The 15880-nt window shown below is 43.5% G+C and overlaps 1 protein-coding gene across 1 annotated transcript in view; it reads left to right on the top strand.

Annotated features, from left to right (window-relative positions):
- The first annotated feature begins 10515 nt into the window (after nucleotides 1-10515).
- Nucleotides 10516-15880, top strand: part of LOC140210955 (protein transport protein Sec61 subunit alpha-like 1) — a 29918-nt gene continuing 24553 nt past the window's right edge. The window contains exon 1 of the mRNA XM_072280246.1: nucleotides 10516-10695. Within this exon, the coding sequence (XP_072136347.1) occupies nucleotides 10689-10695 (7 nt within the window). The 5' untranslated portion in view covers nucleotides 10516-10688. The remainder of the gene's footprint in view (nucleotides 10696-15880) is intronic.

Raw genomic sequence — 15880 nt, 5'->3', positions numbered from 1 at the left:
ACACTATCTCAGTAGTATCATGGTGTCTGAAAGTCCAACTCTTCCTCAGTAGCATCACGGTGTCTGATGGTCCAACACCTCCTCAATAGTATCATAGTGTCTGATGGTCCAACACTTCCTCAGTAGTATCATAGTGTCTGATGGCCCAACACTACCTCAGTAGTATCATGGTGCCTGATGGTCCAACACTACCTCAGTAGTATCATGGTGCCTGATGGTCCAACACTTCCTCAGTAGTATCATGGTGTCTGATGATCTAACACTTCCTCAGTAGTATCATGGTGCCTGATGGTCCAATACTTCTTCAGTAGTATCATGGTGTCTGATGGTCCAACACCTCCTCAGTAGTATCATAGTGTCTGATGGTCCAACACTTCCTCAGTAGTATCATGGTGTCTGATGGTCCAACATTACCTCAGTAGTATCATGGTGCCTGATGGTCCAACTCTTCCTCAGTAGTATCATAGTGTCTGATGGTCCAACACTTCCTCAGTAGTATCATGGTGTCTGATGGTCCAACACTACCTCAGTAGTATCATGGTGCCTGATGGTCCAACACTTCCTCAGTAGTGTCATAGTGTCTGATGGTCCAACACTACCTCATTAGTATCATGGTGTCTGATGGTCCAACACTACCTCAGTAGTATCATGGTGCCTGATGGTCCAACACTACCTCAGTAGTATCATGGTGCCTGATGGTCCAACACTTCCTCAGTAGTATCATGGTGTCTGATGGTCTAACACTTCCTCAGTAGTATCATGGTGTCTGATGGTCCAATACTTCTTCAGTCGTATCATGGTGTCTGATGGTCCAACACTTCCTCAGTAGTATCATGGTGTCTGATGGTCCAACACTACCTCAGTAGTATCATGGTGCCTCTTGGTCCAACACTACCTCAGTAGTATCATGGTGCCTGATTGTCCAACACTACCTCAGTAGTATCATGGTGTCTCATGGTCCAACACTACCTCAGTAGTATCATGGTGCCTGATGGTCCAACACTTCCTCAGTAGTATCATGGTGCCTGATGGTCCAACACTTCCTCAGTAGTATCATGGTGCCTGATGGTCCAACACTACCTCAGTAGTATCATGGTGTCTCATGGTCCAACACTACCTCAGTAGTATCATAGTGTCTGATGGCCCAGCACTTCCTCAGTAGTATCATAGAGTCTGATGGTCCAACACTATCTCAGTAGTATCATGGTGTCTGATGGTCCAACACTTCCTCAGTAGTATCATAGAGTCTGATGGTCCAACACTATCTCAGTAGTATCATGGTGCCTGATGGTCCAACACTTCCTCAGTAGTATCATAGAGTCTGATGGTCCAACTTTTCCTCAGTAGTATCATGGTGCCTGATGGTCCAACACTTCCTCAGTAGTGTCATAGAGTCTGATGGTCCAACACTATCTCAGTAGTATCATGGTGTCTGATGGTCCAACTCTTCCTCAGTAGTATCATGGTGTCTGATAATCTAACACTTCCTCAGTAGTATCATGGTGTCTGATGGTCTAACACTTCCTCAGTAGTATCATGGTGTCTGATGGTCCAATACTTCTTCAGTAGTATCATGGTGTCTGATAGTCCAACACTTCCTCAGTAGTATCATGGTGTCTGATGGTCCAACTCTTCCTCAGTAGTATCATAGTGTCTGATGGTCCAACACTTCCTCAGTAGTGTCATAGAGTCTGATGGTCCAACACTATCTCAGTAGTATCATGGTGTCTGATGGTCCAACTCTTCCTCAGTAGTATCATGGTGTCTGATAATCTAACACTTCCTCAGTAGTATCATGGTGCCTGATGGTCCAACTCTTCCTCAGTAGTATCATGGTGTCTGATAATCTAACACTTCCTCAGTAGTACCATGGTGTCTGATGGTCTAACACTTCCTCAGTAGTATCATGGTGTCTGATGGTCCAATACTTCTTCAGTAGTATCATGGTGTCTGATAGTCCAACACTTCCTCAGTAGTATCATGGTGTCTGATGGTCCAACACTTCCTCAGTAGTATCATAGAGTCTGATGGTCCAACACTATCTCAGTAGTATCATGGTGCCTGATGGTCCAACACTTCCTCAGTAGTATCATAGAGTCTGATGGTCCAACTCTTCCTCAGTAGTATCATGGTGCCTGATGGTCCAACACTTCCTCAGTAGTGTCATAGAGTCTGATGGTCCAACACTATCTCAGTAGTATCATGGTGTCTGATGGTCCAACTCTTCCTCAGTAGTATCATGGTGTCCGATAATCTAACACTTCCTCAGTAGTATCATGGTGTCTGATGGTCTAACACTTCCTCAGTAGTATCATGGTGTCTGATGGTCCAATACTTCTTCAGTAGTATCATGGTGTCTGATAGTCCAACACTTCCTCAGTAGTATCATGGTGTCTGATGGTCCAACTCTTCCTCAGTAGTATCATAGTGTCTGATGGTCCAACACTTCCTCAGTAGTGTCATAGAGTCTGATGGTCCAACACTATCTCAGTAGTATCATGGTGTCTGATGGTCCAACTCTTCCTCAGTAGTATCATGGTGTCTGATAATCTAACACTTCCTCAGTAGTACCATGGTGTCTGATGGTCTAACACTTCCTCAGTAGTATCATGGTGTCTGATGGTCCAATACTTCTTCAGTAGTATCATGGTGTCTGATAGTCCAACACTTCCTCAGTAGTATCATGGTGTCTGATGGTCCAACTCTTCCTCAGTAGTATCATAGTGTCTGATGGTCCAACACTTCCTCAGTAGTGTCATAGTGTCTGATGGTCCAACTCTTCCTCGGTAGTATCATGGTGTCTGATGGTCCAAAACTTCCTCAGTAGTATCATGGTGTCTGATAGTCCAACTCTTCCTCAGTAGTATCATAGTGTCTGATGGTCCAACACTACCTCAGTAGTATCATGGTGCCTGATGGTCCAACACTTCCTCAGTAGTATCATAGTGTCTGATGGTCCAACACTTCCTCAGTAGTATCATAGAGTCTGATGGTCCAACTCTTCCTCAGTAGTATCATGGTGTCTGATGGTCTAACACTTCCTCAGTAGTATCATGGTGACTGATGGTCCAATACTTCCTCAGTAGTATCATGGTGTCTGATAGTCCAACACTTCCTCAGTAGTATCATGGTGTCTGATGGTCCAACACTTCCTCGGTAGTATCATGGTGTCTGATGGTCCAACACTTCCTCGGTAGTATCACAGTGCTAAATGGGGCAACACCAGCTTAGTAGAACCATGGTGCCTGATGGGACAAGACTACCTCAGCCCTGCATTGCATGGCATTCTGGTTTATGAATTCAAATCTGTGGAGGTGGTGGACAAAGATCTGGCAAACATCTGGGAAAATGGTAAATTGCCCATTTTGACAAGGAAAGGGGAAGTACTTATCTAACTGCTGAGAGACTGGAGATATTTGGGCATCCATGTGCATAATTCAGAAAGGACAGTCTGGAAATAGTTTTGAAAATAATTAGAAATTAGGGAGAGAGTTATTGTGGTGCAGCATAGAAACAGGCCATTCAGCCTACCAAGTTTGTGCCAACTATCAGGCACTCATTTACACCCACACTATTTATTCTCTTCACGCTCCATTAATTTCTTCTCCCTCCTCTCAGATTCTACCTCCGACCTACATAGTAGCAGAAATTTACAGTGGCTAATCTCTAGGCTAAGAGTCCAGGCCTCCACACTGCGCCCGGAGGCAAGTGATGTGGGCAGGTGGGCATCAGGCCGTCCCTGGTTGGTAGGTCCCAGTACTGGATGTCCATGTAAAGCAGGGGGCATGAGTGCCAGTCAGTCAGCGAGTCTGGAGCTGAAGCTAGGTATTTGGGGTCTTGTCATCGGTAGAGTGGGGGTCAATACTGAAGATTGAGACTGAAAGGGCAATCAGGAGCCTGGAAGTTGAAGCCCGATAGCCAGGGCCTGGAGACTGGAGGCCTGACCTGTGTTTGGGGGAGTGTGACAGGGAGGAAAGGGGCACGTTTTGCTGTTGTTGTTTTCGGCCTGAAACACCCTGGTTCACTTCCTTCTGTCGAGGCTGCTTGAGCTGCTGTGTTCTTCTGACATACTGTGTGTGATGCTCCAGATTTCCAGCTTCTGCAGAATCTCTTTTGTCGCCACACATTATTTGGATGTGAGAGGGAAAGATTCCTTCTCACTGTGAGAGTTACTGAATATAAAAATATTGAGGATAACATTGAAACAGGATCAGGTTGATTATCACTGATATATGTCATGAAATTTGTTGTCCTGGGGCAGCAGTAGATTACAAAGCTTACGTACTTACTGCCCATTGTGCCGCTGGCATCCAGGGCAGCAATGAAGGTCCTCCATCTCTGGCGGTGTTCCGGGCTTCCTTCATCACGTCAGTAGCTTCCACTCGGTTTTCTCTACTGTCAGCCATGCAAGTCCTGGGTGGAGTCTCAAGAATGCTATCACCCTCAGATGTAGAAGGACTCTTCATTGCTGTTTCCGTAACAGTTTTGTTTGACCAGTCAGGGTTGCTAGCCCTGAGCTGAACCCCTGAACCTGGAGGACTGGTGGACCGCTCTTAGTCTGGCCTCTACACTTGGACCTGTTCGGCATGGGTGACCCTACCAAGAGCCAAAGCATAAAGCCCTGACTCCATCCAAACAGAGTTCTCCAGGGCTTTGAGGTACACAAGCCTCCAAACCCGGCAACAAGGTTGTGGTCCTCGTGGAGTGACAAACTTCTATAGGTGCACAGTGGAGTATCCTGACTGGTTGCATCAAAGCCTGCTACGGAAACCCCAATGCCCAGGAACGGAAATGTCTACAGAAAGTGGTGGACACAGCCCAATCCATCACGGGCAAAGCCATCCCCTCCTCTGAGCGCATTTACAAGGAGCGCTGACACAGGAAAGCAGCATCCGTCATCAAGGACTCCCACCGTGAAACACTTAGGCAGGAATATGAACAGGCAGGGAGTGGAGTGATTTAGACCACATGCAGACAGATGAGATTAGCTTGCACAAATTCTGTGAGCTGTCTGGCCTGTCCCTGTGGTGTAGATGTTGCTCCTCCAGCAGTCTGTCATTTGTGCAAAATTCCAGCTTCTTCCATTTCCGGAAAACATTGTCATTAGTTTTTGCCTGCATTTCGTTCCGTCAACTACCCCCCGAATCTATCGCACACTCACACACTATATGGCAAAGTTATTGTGATTAACCCATACGTGGCGATGTGGAAAGAAACCCAAAGAACAATCAAGAAACTCCACATGAAATTACCTGTCACTACCTTCCTTAATGTCACTTTACATTAGTCAGTGGTTTCCCACAACTTGATTATTATGCGCTGAAATTGACTTTTCTGGGTTTTTTTTGTTCTAATTGTGTTCTTCCTTGTTAAAAAAAAATTGTGTATAACTTATGTTTAAATTGTATACAACTGTACAATTGGGCAGTGTAGCAGTTAGCGTGATGCTATTACAGCTCGGAGTTCAGAGGTCAATCCTGACATCCGGTGTAAGGAATTTGTACAATCTCTCCGTGGAATGCGTGAGTTTCCTCCGGGTGTTCCAGTTTCCTCCACAGCCCAAAGGCGTACCGGTTAGTAGGTTAATCGGTCGTTGTAAACTGACCTGTGATGAGGCTAGGGTTAAATCGGGATCATTTTGGTAGCAGTATACATTCCACCTCAGACCAATGTCAGTCAGGCTTTAGGTGATCTGAGCAAGGGGATCAACATGCATGAAACAGCACACCCGAATGCCTTCACCATCATTTTGGGAGATTTTAACCAGGCTAATCTGAAAAAAATCATGAAGCCATTACCATCAACTGATCACTTACAATACCAGAGGAAACAACACACTGGACCATTGCTACACCACCATCAAGAATGCCTACCGTGCTACTCCACGCCCTCACTTTGGGAAGTCTGATCACCTGGCTGTATTTCTACTCCCTGAGTAGAGACTGAAGACCAGCAGTGAGAACCAAGAAGGTTTGGACAAGAGAAGCACAGGAGCACCTACAGGACTGATTTGAATCGCTGGACTGGACTGTATTCAGGGATTCATCTTCAAACCTGGATGAGTATGCTGCAGTTGTTACCAACTTCATTAAGACCTGTGTGGATGAGTGTGCGCCTACAAAGACTTACTCTACATTCCCAAACCAAAAGCCATGGATGAACCAGGAGGTATGTCGTCTGCTGAAGGCCAGATCTGTGGCATTCAAGTCTGACAACCCAGGTCCGTACCAGAAAATCAGGTATGATTTGCAGAGGGCTATTTCAAGGGCGAAGAGACAATTTCGAACAAGATTGGAGGCGACATCAGATATATGACAACTCTGACAGGGCTTGCAAGACATTACTGCCTACAAAGCGAAACCCAATAGCATGAATGGTAGCGATGCTTCACTACCAGAAGAACTCAACACCTTCTATGTCTGCTTTGAAAGGGAGAATATAACTACAGCTGAGAAGATCCCTGCTGCACCTGATGACCCTGTGATCTCTGTCTCAGAGGCCGATGTTAGCCTGTCTCTAAAGAGAGTGAACCCTCGCAAGGCGGAAGGTCCTGATGGAGTACCTGGTAAGGCTCTGTAAACCTGTGCCAATCAGCTGGTGGGAGTATTCAAGGACATTTTCAACCTCTCACTGCCACAGGCGGAAGTTCCCACTTGCTTCAAAAAGTCAGTAATTATACCAGTGCCAAAGAAGAATAATGTGGGCCGCTTTAATGACTATCATCTGGTAGCACTCACAACAACAGTGATGAAATGCTTTGAGAGGTTGGTCATGACTAGACTGAACTTCTGCCTCAGCAAGGACCTGGACCCATTGCAAATTGCCTATCACCACAATAGGTCAATGGCAGTTGCAATCTCAACGGCTCTTCACATGGCCTTAAATCACCTGGACAACACAAACACCTATCAGGATGCTGTTCATTGACTATAGCTCAGCATTTAATACTATCATTCCCACAATCCTGATTGAAAAGTTACAAAATCCAGGACTCTGTACCTCCCTCTGCAATTGCATCCTCGACTTCCTAACCAGAAGACCACAATCTGTGCGGGTTGGTGATAACATCTCCTCGCTGACAATCAACACTGGTGCACCTCAGGGGTGTGTGCTTAGCCCACTGTTCTACTCTCTCTATACCCATGACTGTGTGGCTAGGCATAGCTCAAATACCATCTATAAATTTGCTGATGATACAATCATTGTTGGTAGAACCTCAGATGGTGACGAGAGGGCGTTCATGAGTGAGATATGCCAACTAGTGGAGTGGTGCCACAGCAACAACCTGGCACTCAACGTCAATAAGACGAAAGAGCTGATTGTGGACTTCAGGAAGGGTAAGGCGAAGGAACACATACCAATCCTCATAGAGGGATCAGAAAGGAAGAGAGTGAGCAGTTTCAAGTTCCTGAGTGTCAAGATCTCTGAGGACCTAACCTAGTCCCAACATATCGATGCAGTTATAGAGAAGGCAAGAAGCGCCTGTACTTCATTAGGAGTTTGAAGGTATTTGGTATGTCAACAAATACACTTAAAAACTTCTACAGATGTACCATGGAGACCATTCTGACAGGCTGCAGCACTGTCTGGTATGGGGTGGGGGCTACTGCACAGGACCAAAAGAAGCTACAGAGGGTTGTAAATCTAGTCGGCTCCATCTTGGGTACTAGCCTACAAAGTACCCAGGACTTCTTCAAGGAGTGGTGTCTGAGGAAGGCAGCGTTCATGACTAAGGACCTCCAGCACCCAGGGCATGCCCTTTTCTCCCTGTTACCATCAGGTAGGAGGTACAGAAGCCTGAAAGCACACACTCAGCGATTCAGGAACCGCTTCTTCCCCTCTGCCATCCAATTCCTAAATGGACATTGAACCCTTGAACACTACCTCACTTTTTAAATATATATTGTTTCTGTTTTTTGCATGATTTTTAATCTATTCAATATACATAAACTGTAATCAACTTATTTATTTATTTATTTATTTCTTCTATATTATGTAAAGGGGAAGACATAAGACAAGTACAGAACTTTTGCTGATGGCAGGTGCGACATGGACATTAAAAGAAGAATAGGGATGGCAAAAGACACCTTTACGAGAATGAAGAGTATACTGACCAATACTAAACTAGGCATGACAACCCGCCTCAGAGTACTGAAATGTTACGTTTATCCAGTTATGTTATATGGCTCAGAATGTTGGACAATATCTAGTAACATGAGGTAACGAATTGAAGCAGCAGAGATGTGGTTTTTGAGGAGGATGCAAAGAATATCACGGACAAAATGAATATCTAATGAGGATGTCATGAACAGAGCAAACACAAAAAGAGAAATAATGTATGAGATCAAGAAAAGGGAACGTAACTTCATTGGACATGTGATTAGGAAAGAGGAGTTAGGATGCATGGTAATTATGGGAAAAATTGAAGGGAAAAAAGCAAGAGGAAGACAAAGGCAAATGATGACGGAGACAGCGGCCAGAGAATTGGAAACGAATACCAATGAATTGATCCACCTGACCCGAAACAGGAGTGTGTGGGCCATGGCAGTCAAAGCTCAAACTGGGCACGGCACCTGATGATGATGATGATGATATTATTATATTGCATTGAACTGCTGCTGCTAAGTTAACAAATTTCACGACACATGCCAGTGATAATAAACCTGATTCTGATCTGCTAGCAGCGTGGATCGAAGTTTATAAACAGCATTCTGTTTATAATATAGAAAAAGCATTCGGAATGCTGTTTTATATATATGTATCAATCACATGGCTACGATGTTGCCCTACGTAGGCCAACACATTGATGCAATCACTGAGAACACACACCAGCAGCTCTACTTCATTAGAAGCTTGAGGAAATTTGGTACATCACCAAAGACTTTTTCCAATTTCTATAAGACCTTAAGACTCAGGAGAAGAATTAGGCCATATGACCCATCAGGTCTGCTCGGCCATTCCATCATGACCATAAAATATAGGAGCAGAGTTAGACCATTTGGCCCATCTAGTCTCCTGCCTTCTCCCCATATCCTTTCATGCCCTGACCAATCAAGAATCTATCAACCGCTGCCTTAAATATACATTAAAGATGTCCTCCACAGCTGCCTGTGGCAAAGAATTCCACCCTCTGGCTAAAGAAATTCCTTCTCATCTCCATTCTAAAAGGATGCCCTTCTGTTCTGAGGCTGTGTCCTCTGGTCTTGGACTCTCCCATCATAGGAAACATCCTCTCCACATCCACTGTATCAAGGCCTTTCAACATTTGATAGGATTCAATGAGGTCAGCCCTCATTCTTCTGATTCTGGTGAACACAGGCCCAGAGCCATCAAATGCTCTTCAATGACAAGCCATTCAATTCTGGAATCACTTTCGTGAATCTGCTTAGAACCCTCTCCAGTTTCAGCACATCCTTTCCTAGGTAAGTGGCCCAAACCTGCTCACAATACTCCAAGTGAGGCCTAATCAGTGCTTTATAAAATCTCAACACTACATCTTTGCTTTTATATTCTAGTCCTGTTGAAATGAATGCTAATATTCACATCTGCCTTCCTCACCACAGATTCAACCTGTAAATTAACCTTCTAGGAATCCTGCACAAGGACTCCCAATTTCCTTTGTACCTCAGATTCTTTTGTAATTTCTCTCCATTTAGTAAAGTCAACCCTTCCATTTCTTCTAGTGAAGTGCATGACCATACATTTCTCAAATTGCATTCCATCTGCCACTTCTTTGCCCATTCTCCTAACCCATCTAAGTCCATCTGTAGCTTCTTTACTTCCTCAAAACTACCTGCCCCTCCTCCTATCTTCGTATCCTCTGCAAACTTTGCAACAAAGCCATTAATTCCTTCGTCTAAATCATTGACATATAAGGTAAAAAGAATTGCTACCTCACCAGCATCATTTACCAGTTGTCCGATATCCACTCTCCCCTCTCTTTTACACTTTATGTATCTGAAGAAACTTTTGGTATTGTCTTTAATATTATTCTTTAACTTACTTTAGAATTCCATCTTTACCTTCTTAATGACTTTGGTTTTCTGTTGGTTTTTAGAAGCTTCTCAATCCTCTAATTTCCCACCAATTTTTGCTCTATTATCTGCCCTCTCTTTGGCTTTTATGTTGGTTTTGACCTCTTGTCAGCCACGGTTGTGTCATCTTCCCTTTAGAATACTTCCTCTTTGGGATGTAGATATCCTGTGCCTTCCAAATTGCTTCCAGAGATTCCAGCCATTACTGCTCTACCGTCATCCCTATTAGTGTTCTTTTCCAATTAATTCTGGCCAACTTGTCTCTCATGCCTCCCGTGTCGTATGTCAGTGATAATAAATTTGATTTCAATTCTGACTTTTTGACGCCTCACTAGGATCGAAGCCGAACCGGCCGGCTCTCGTTCGGGTCTTTCCGTCAGTTGGGTCACGTGGCCTCCACCGGGGATTCGGGGCTTTCCGCCCCACTTGATCACGTGTCACGGGAGCGTGTGCTGTGATTGGCTGCTTGGGGCCACGGACGTGTCTCGGCGCTGACGTGTCGTTCAGACCCCGTAAGGCGACTTTCTTCCTGAGCGGAGCGGCCGGCGGCGGAGCTCCGGACCGAGACTGAGATCTTGCTTCTCTCCCTTTCCCCCCTCTCCAGCAGCACGGTTCGCCACGTGAACTCCGGCGGGCAACGACAACTGGGCAACCATGGGCAGTAAGTATCCCCGGAAGGGAAGAATCCATTCCGCTCCGGCCAAGCCTCGGCCTCGCGTAATTTGCGGCCCGGGTCTCCTTTCATTTCCTCCCGGTGCTCTTTCCGGGTCGGGCTTGAGCTAAAAGGCCCAATTCTGTTCCCTAACAGGCACTTGGTGATGCGGAGCTCATCCCGGACTCGAAATGGGGGGAAGGTGGTGGGGTGCCAAGTATTTCCAGTCCCATGAATCCGGATTCAGTTGTTGGAGCCGCGCCCTAGGTGTCGGAGAATGTCATCCTTCCCAGCCTGTCCTTGCTTGTCGGGTCCGCCGAGTGGTAAACGTTGAGGGGTGAAGGGGAGGTGTGGGGTTTAAACGCCACGTAGGCCAGTTCTTTTAGTGCTGACGGGTCCTTAAGGAGCAGCAAAAGATGTCTGAATTCCCCCATTTCTCCCGGGCTGGCTCTTCGAATCCTTTTACTCTGGGATTCCGCTGGACATCTCACTGGAGGTTGTCGCCGTGGAGTCAATGGTTTTGATTTGCTGACTACAAAAGAGACTGTAGTTGCTGGAGAAACTCAGCCATCAGGCAGCATCTATGGAGGGACCTGGGCAAATTGCATTTGTATGTGACCTGAAAACACAATCTTAAAATTCAAATTGCTTGTGATATCTAAAGCTACTTTTCCACATTTTGTATTTAATCGCGTAATTTAAGTTGGATAACGATACCCGATCGATTACAAATTCCAGATGAGGTGTTCAGTTGCGATGAGACCTGATAGGTCTTGTTTATATAACATCTTTGTTTAATTATGGTGCAGCTCATGCCTGGTAGTTTTAACTGCATTAAAAAGTAAAGATAGCATTTTTTATAATGTACTTTGTTGCTTCAGGATATTGAAACAAATAATTGGCAGTGAACCTTTTAGCTACAGTCATTGGAAACTGCATCAATAAATTTCCCTTGAATACTGAAATAATGCCCAAATTGTTATGGATAAATTTTGGCCAGAGTACGAATAAAAATTTCTGCTTTTTAAAAAATTATACCATAAGATTGGGGCATGTTTTTTGTGGTTTCTCATAAGGAGACAAATCTCAACATTGTGTCTAACATCTGGGATTGAAAGTCTTGTTATATGGAGCTCTTGTTTGATGGCTCTGGGCCTGTACTGACTGGAATTCAGAAGAATGAGGGGTGACCTCATTGAAACTTATCAAATGTTGAAAGGCCTCAATAGAGTGGATGTGGGGAGGATGTTTCCTATGGTGGGGGAGTCTTAAGACCAGAGGACACAGCCTCAGAATAGAGGAGCGTCCTTTTAGAAAGGAGATGATGAATTTCTTTAGCCAGAGAGAGTGGTGAATCTGTGGAATTCATTGCCACTGTTGGCTGTGTAGGCCCAAGTCATTGGGTATATTTAAGGCAGAGTTTGATAGATTCTTGATTAGTCAGGGTATGAAGAGATGTGGGGAAAAGGCAGGAGATTGGGCCTGAGAGAGAAATGGATCAGCCATGATGAAATGGCAGAGCAGATTTGATGGACCAAATGGCCCAATTCTGTTTCTTATGATCTTATTCTGTCTTATGCACATACTGCGATAAATGTACTTTGACTTTCGCATGGAGTTTGTGCATGGGAGTTGTCTTACAAGCTTGATGAGTTTTTTGATGATAGGATCAAGAAAGTTGATGATAGCAGGGCGGTAGCTGTGGTTTATATGGATTTCAGTCCAACCATTGATGAGGTTCCACGTGGTAGTCTTCCATGGAGGGTTAGACAACTGGTCAGGGTACATGGGTTGTAAAGTTTTAGCTTGACTATGGGCCAAACAACTACCAAATGGGATGAGCTTTGTAGCATTCTGGTTAGCGTGGACCAGATGGGCCAAAGTGCTTATTTCTGAGCTGTATGACTGACTGTAAGATACAGTACTTAATCCTGAGAGCTATACAGTACATCCCATTCAAACGTCTGCACCACTGAAAGTGTTACATTAAATTGTAGGCTGAAACTGGATCATATAATTTTTAAACTGTCAACCTTTTTGGGACGGCACAGTAGCGTAGTGGTTAGTACTAGTGATCTGGGTTCAATTCTTACTTCTGCCTGTAAGGAGTTTTTACGTACTCCCGGTGACCACATGGGTTTCCTCCTATGGTCGGAAGACGTACTGTAGGTTAATTGATCGTTGCAAATTGACCGGTGATGAGGCTAGGATTAAATCGGATTGCTGAGTGGCATGGCTTGAAGGGCCAGAAGAGCCTAATCCACACTCTCTCAATAAACAAACAAAATGATTGATGTTGACCAGAGGTAGTTCTAATACTTCAAATATGTTTAATAATTTATGATATGTATGAATGTTGAGTTTCAGTACAGAGGCATGAGCCATTACATGAGAAAGAGGGAATAATTGCTTCAATTACATGGTGAGAGCTAAATGAGTAATTAAAACAAAGTGCACATCAATTAGCATGTGTAGACAGGGAAAGTGAGCAGACCAGCTGAGCTAATGGAACTGCTGGTGCTTCTAAATTTGAAGAAAAGTGCCATTTTTCCCTTTGCAATGTTTTTAAATCAGATGTCTGGTATCTAGCAACTGGGATGCCTTGCAGACACAAATTCAGAAGGAGAACATTTCATCCAAGTTCAATGTTTTTATTTAGAGAAGTTGTCATTGAAAGCCTGTACCTTATGTAACCATACATAATTTTTTGGGGGGAGTGTAACATCAAGGATAATTTATAAATACCAAATAAATTCAATGACTTTCCTTGGGTGTTTGCACTTCACAGAAATCTTCCTTCCTGCAGAGAAGTGCTAAAAAGTTGGCAGCAGCTGAGATTTGTGTTAAACTGCACGTGTGAAAATTCTAAAGTAGTTACATTTTCAATGTAATGATGAAGGCAGCCATTTCAACTGTAAAATCAACCTGCTTTTTTTCTCTGCATACCTGTAGTAGTGTATTAGATAAACATTTGTACATCTGAAGCACAATGATGTTCGCCAGGCAAGTTTAAATAATTTGGATTATTAATTTTTTAAAAAGATTGGTTGCAACCATGACGCATTGGTAGTCTAGATTCCAACTGTACTGGTGTGCACATGGTCACGTTTTTGTGCCCTTGGTAACAATATCTGTATTTATGGGACCTGTGTTTAAAAACGTGGGTTATGACCTTTAATTTTACCAAAGGAAAATGACTGGAGTTGCTTAGCACTTTATTACAAGATTATTTATTAGGTGCATCAAAATCAAACATACATCTACTGATGCCTCTGGACACATCTTCAGTGATGTGTCTGGAATCACCGTGTGTTTCGGGTCTTTCAACACCATACACCCTCCTCCAGGTGACAGAAACTAGGGGGGAAATTGCCAATATTTCAAAAAGATGTCTACAAGAAAACACAATTATAGCTCTTGTCTAGTGTGATCTCCTGGCAGCCCTTATCTCTTTCCCATGCAGAGAGCGATGAACTTTTATATGCCCTAAGACATACAATCTTTAATTACCAACAAAGTTAACTTCAAAATCAGGTTTATTATCACTGGCATGTGTTGTGAAATTTGTTAACTTAGCAGCAGCAATGCAATGCATAATATAGAAGACACAAAATAAAAATAAATCTTCTTCATGTGCCTTGCGCGTTACATGCTTGGGCGATCGTGGCTTTCCACATTGATTGATCCCACGCAGTGTCAATGATATCTCGCACACTTAGATCTGTTAGTTCTTTCAGTGTCCAGATAATTTCTTCTTCTTTGCCTTCCTCTCAACACATGAAATTAGAACATGATGCACCCCACAATATAATTATTATCATATGCAACTGTTTTATGACATGCATTGCCATTTAATGTCCCTGTTCTATTCCTGAATCTAACCTGTGACATGAAGTCCTGAGGCATACGTAGCTGAACACTATTAAAGGTTGTATCAACAAGATTTAATGCACATCTCCTGCCATGTAAAACTGCAAACACAAAAGGTTCTGTAGACGCAGGAGCGTAAAAATCCAAATGTCTTGGTACAGCAGCAATTTTGAAAGGATTTGCTACTGGACACAAAGTAATGATTGATACCTCACGTTTTACCTGCATGCTTTAATCCAAACTTCAGTGGCGTACTTGCCCCAACCTGAAGAGGAGGTTTTTTGATTTCTTGTTCTGTTATCTAGATTCTTATGAGGACAACTTGAGTGTTGCCAGATTTCCCATTGAATCTATCTGAATTCAAACTCACCTGCAAAGCCAAGAGGCAGTCTTTGATGCCTTGTGCAGCACTGCTTTTCGTGCTACAAACAAATCCTTTCCAAAATCCTTGGGCCTTCGGTGTCTGGAAAATCACAGTGGCACTGATTTCCATAATGGGCACCTCTCTTAGGATGTAGGCTCCATTGGCTCACTTTTTATTACACAGCAAATTTGGTTTTAAAGAATCAATGCCCTATAGTTTTCTATTAAAATGGTATAAGCATGGCTTCATACAGTCTGCAAGGCATTTAATTGAATTAATTGGTCTACTGAAATACAAACTTTAATCCTAAAAATTAAATTGTACCCAAGTCTCTGCTTTTCTGAAGTGCACAGGCTTATTTACTAATACTAGTTGGGTGACTCATTTGATACTTTTACACCGGCAAATGGTTGATTTCTGTGCTGTAAATACTTTAACAGTTTTGAGGCTCCTGGATTTTGCTAAACTTTAAATATTAATCACTACATGGAAAAGTAAAAATAACTCAGACTCAGTAAAAAAAAAAAACTGAAGTTTCTTCCTTCCATGTTAATAAAGCAATTGTTTTATGACATGGATGCAGGACTGAAAACTTTTAGTATCAGAATCAGGTTTCATATCACTGGCAAATGTGAAATTTGTTGTTATGCAGCAGCAGTACATTGCAATGCATAATAAAAACAAAATTACAGTAAGTATCTATTTTGTTTAACTTTTTAAATATAACAAAAAGAAAAATAAGCTCAATGTCCATTTAGAAATCTGATGTTGGAGGGGAAGAAGCTGTTCCTGAATGGCCAACTGTGTGCCTTTAGGCTCCTGTACCTCCCTGATGGTAGCAATGAGAAGAGGGCATGTCCCGGGTAATGGGGGTCCTCAATAATGGATGCTGCCTTTTTGAGGCTTCTCTCCTTGAAGTTGTCCTGAATGCTGGGGCATCTAGAGCCCATGATGGAACTA

This window comes from Mobula birostris, chromosome 16 (genome assembly GCF_030028105.1).
Source record: "Mobula birostris isolate sMobBir1 chromosome 16, sMobBir1.hap1, whole genome shotgun sequence".
Classification (NCBI taxonomy): domain Eukaryota; kingdom Metazoa; phylum Chordata; class Chondrichthyes; order Myliobatiformes; family Myliobatidae; genus Mobula; species Mobula birostris.
This window is presented reverse-complemented; position numbering and strand designations above follow the sequence as displayed.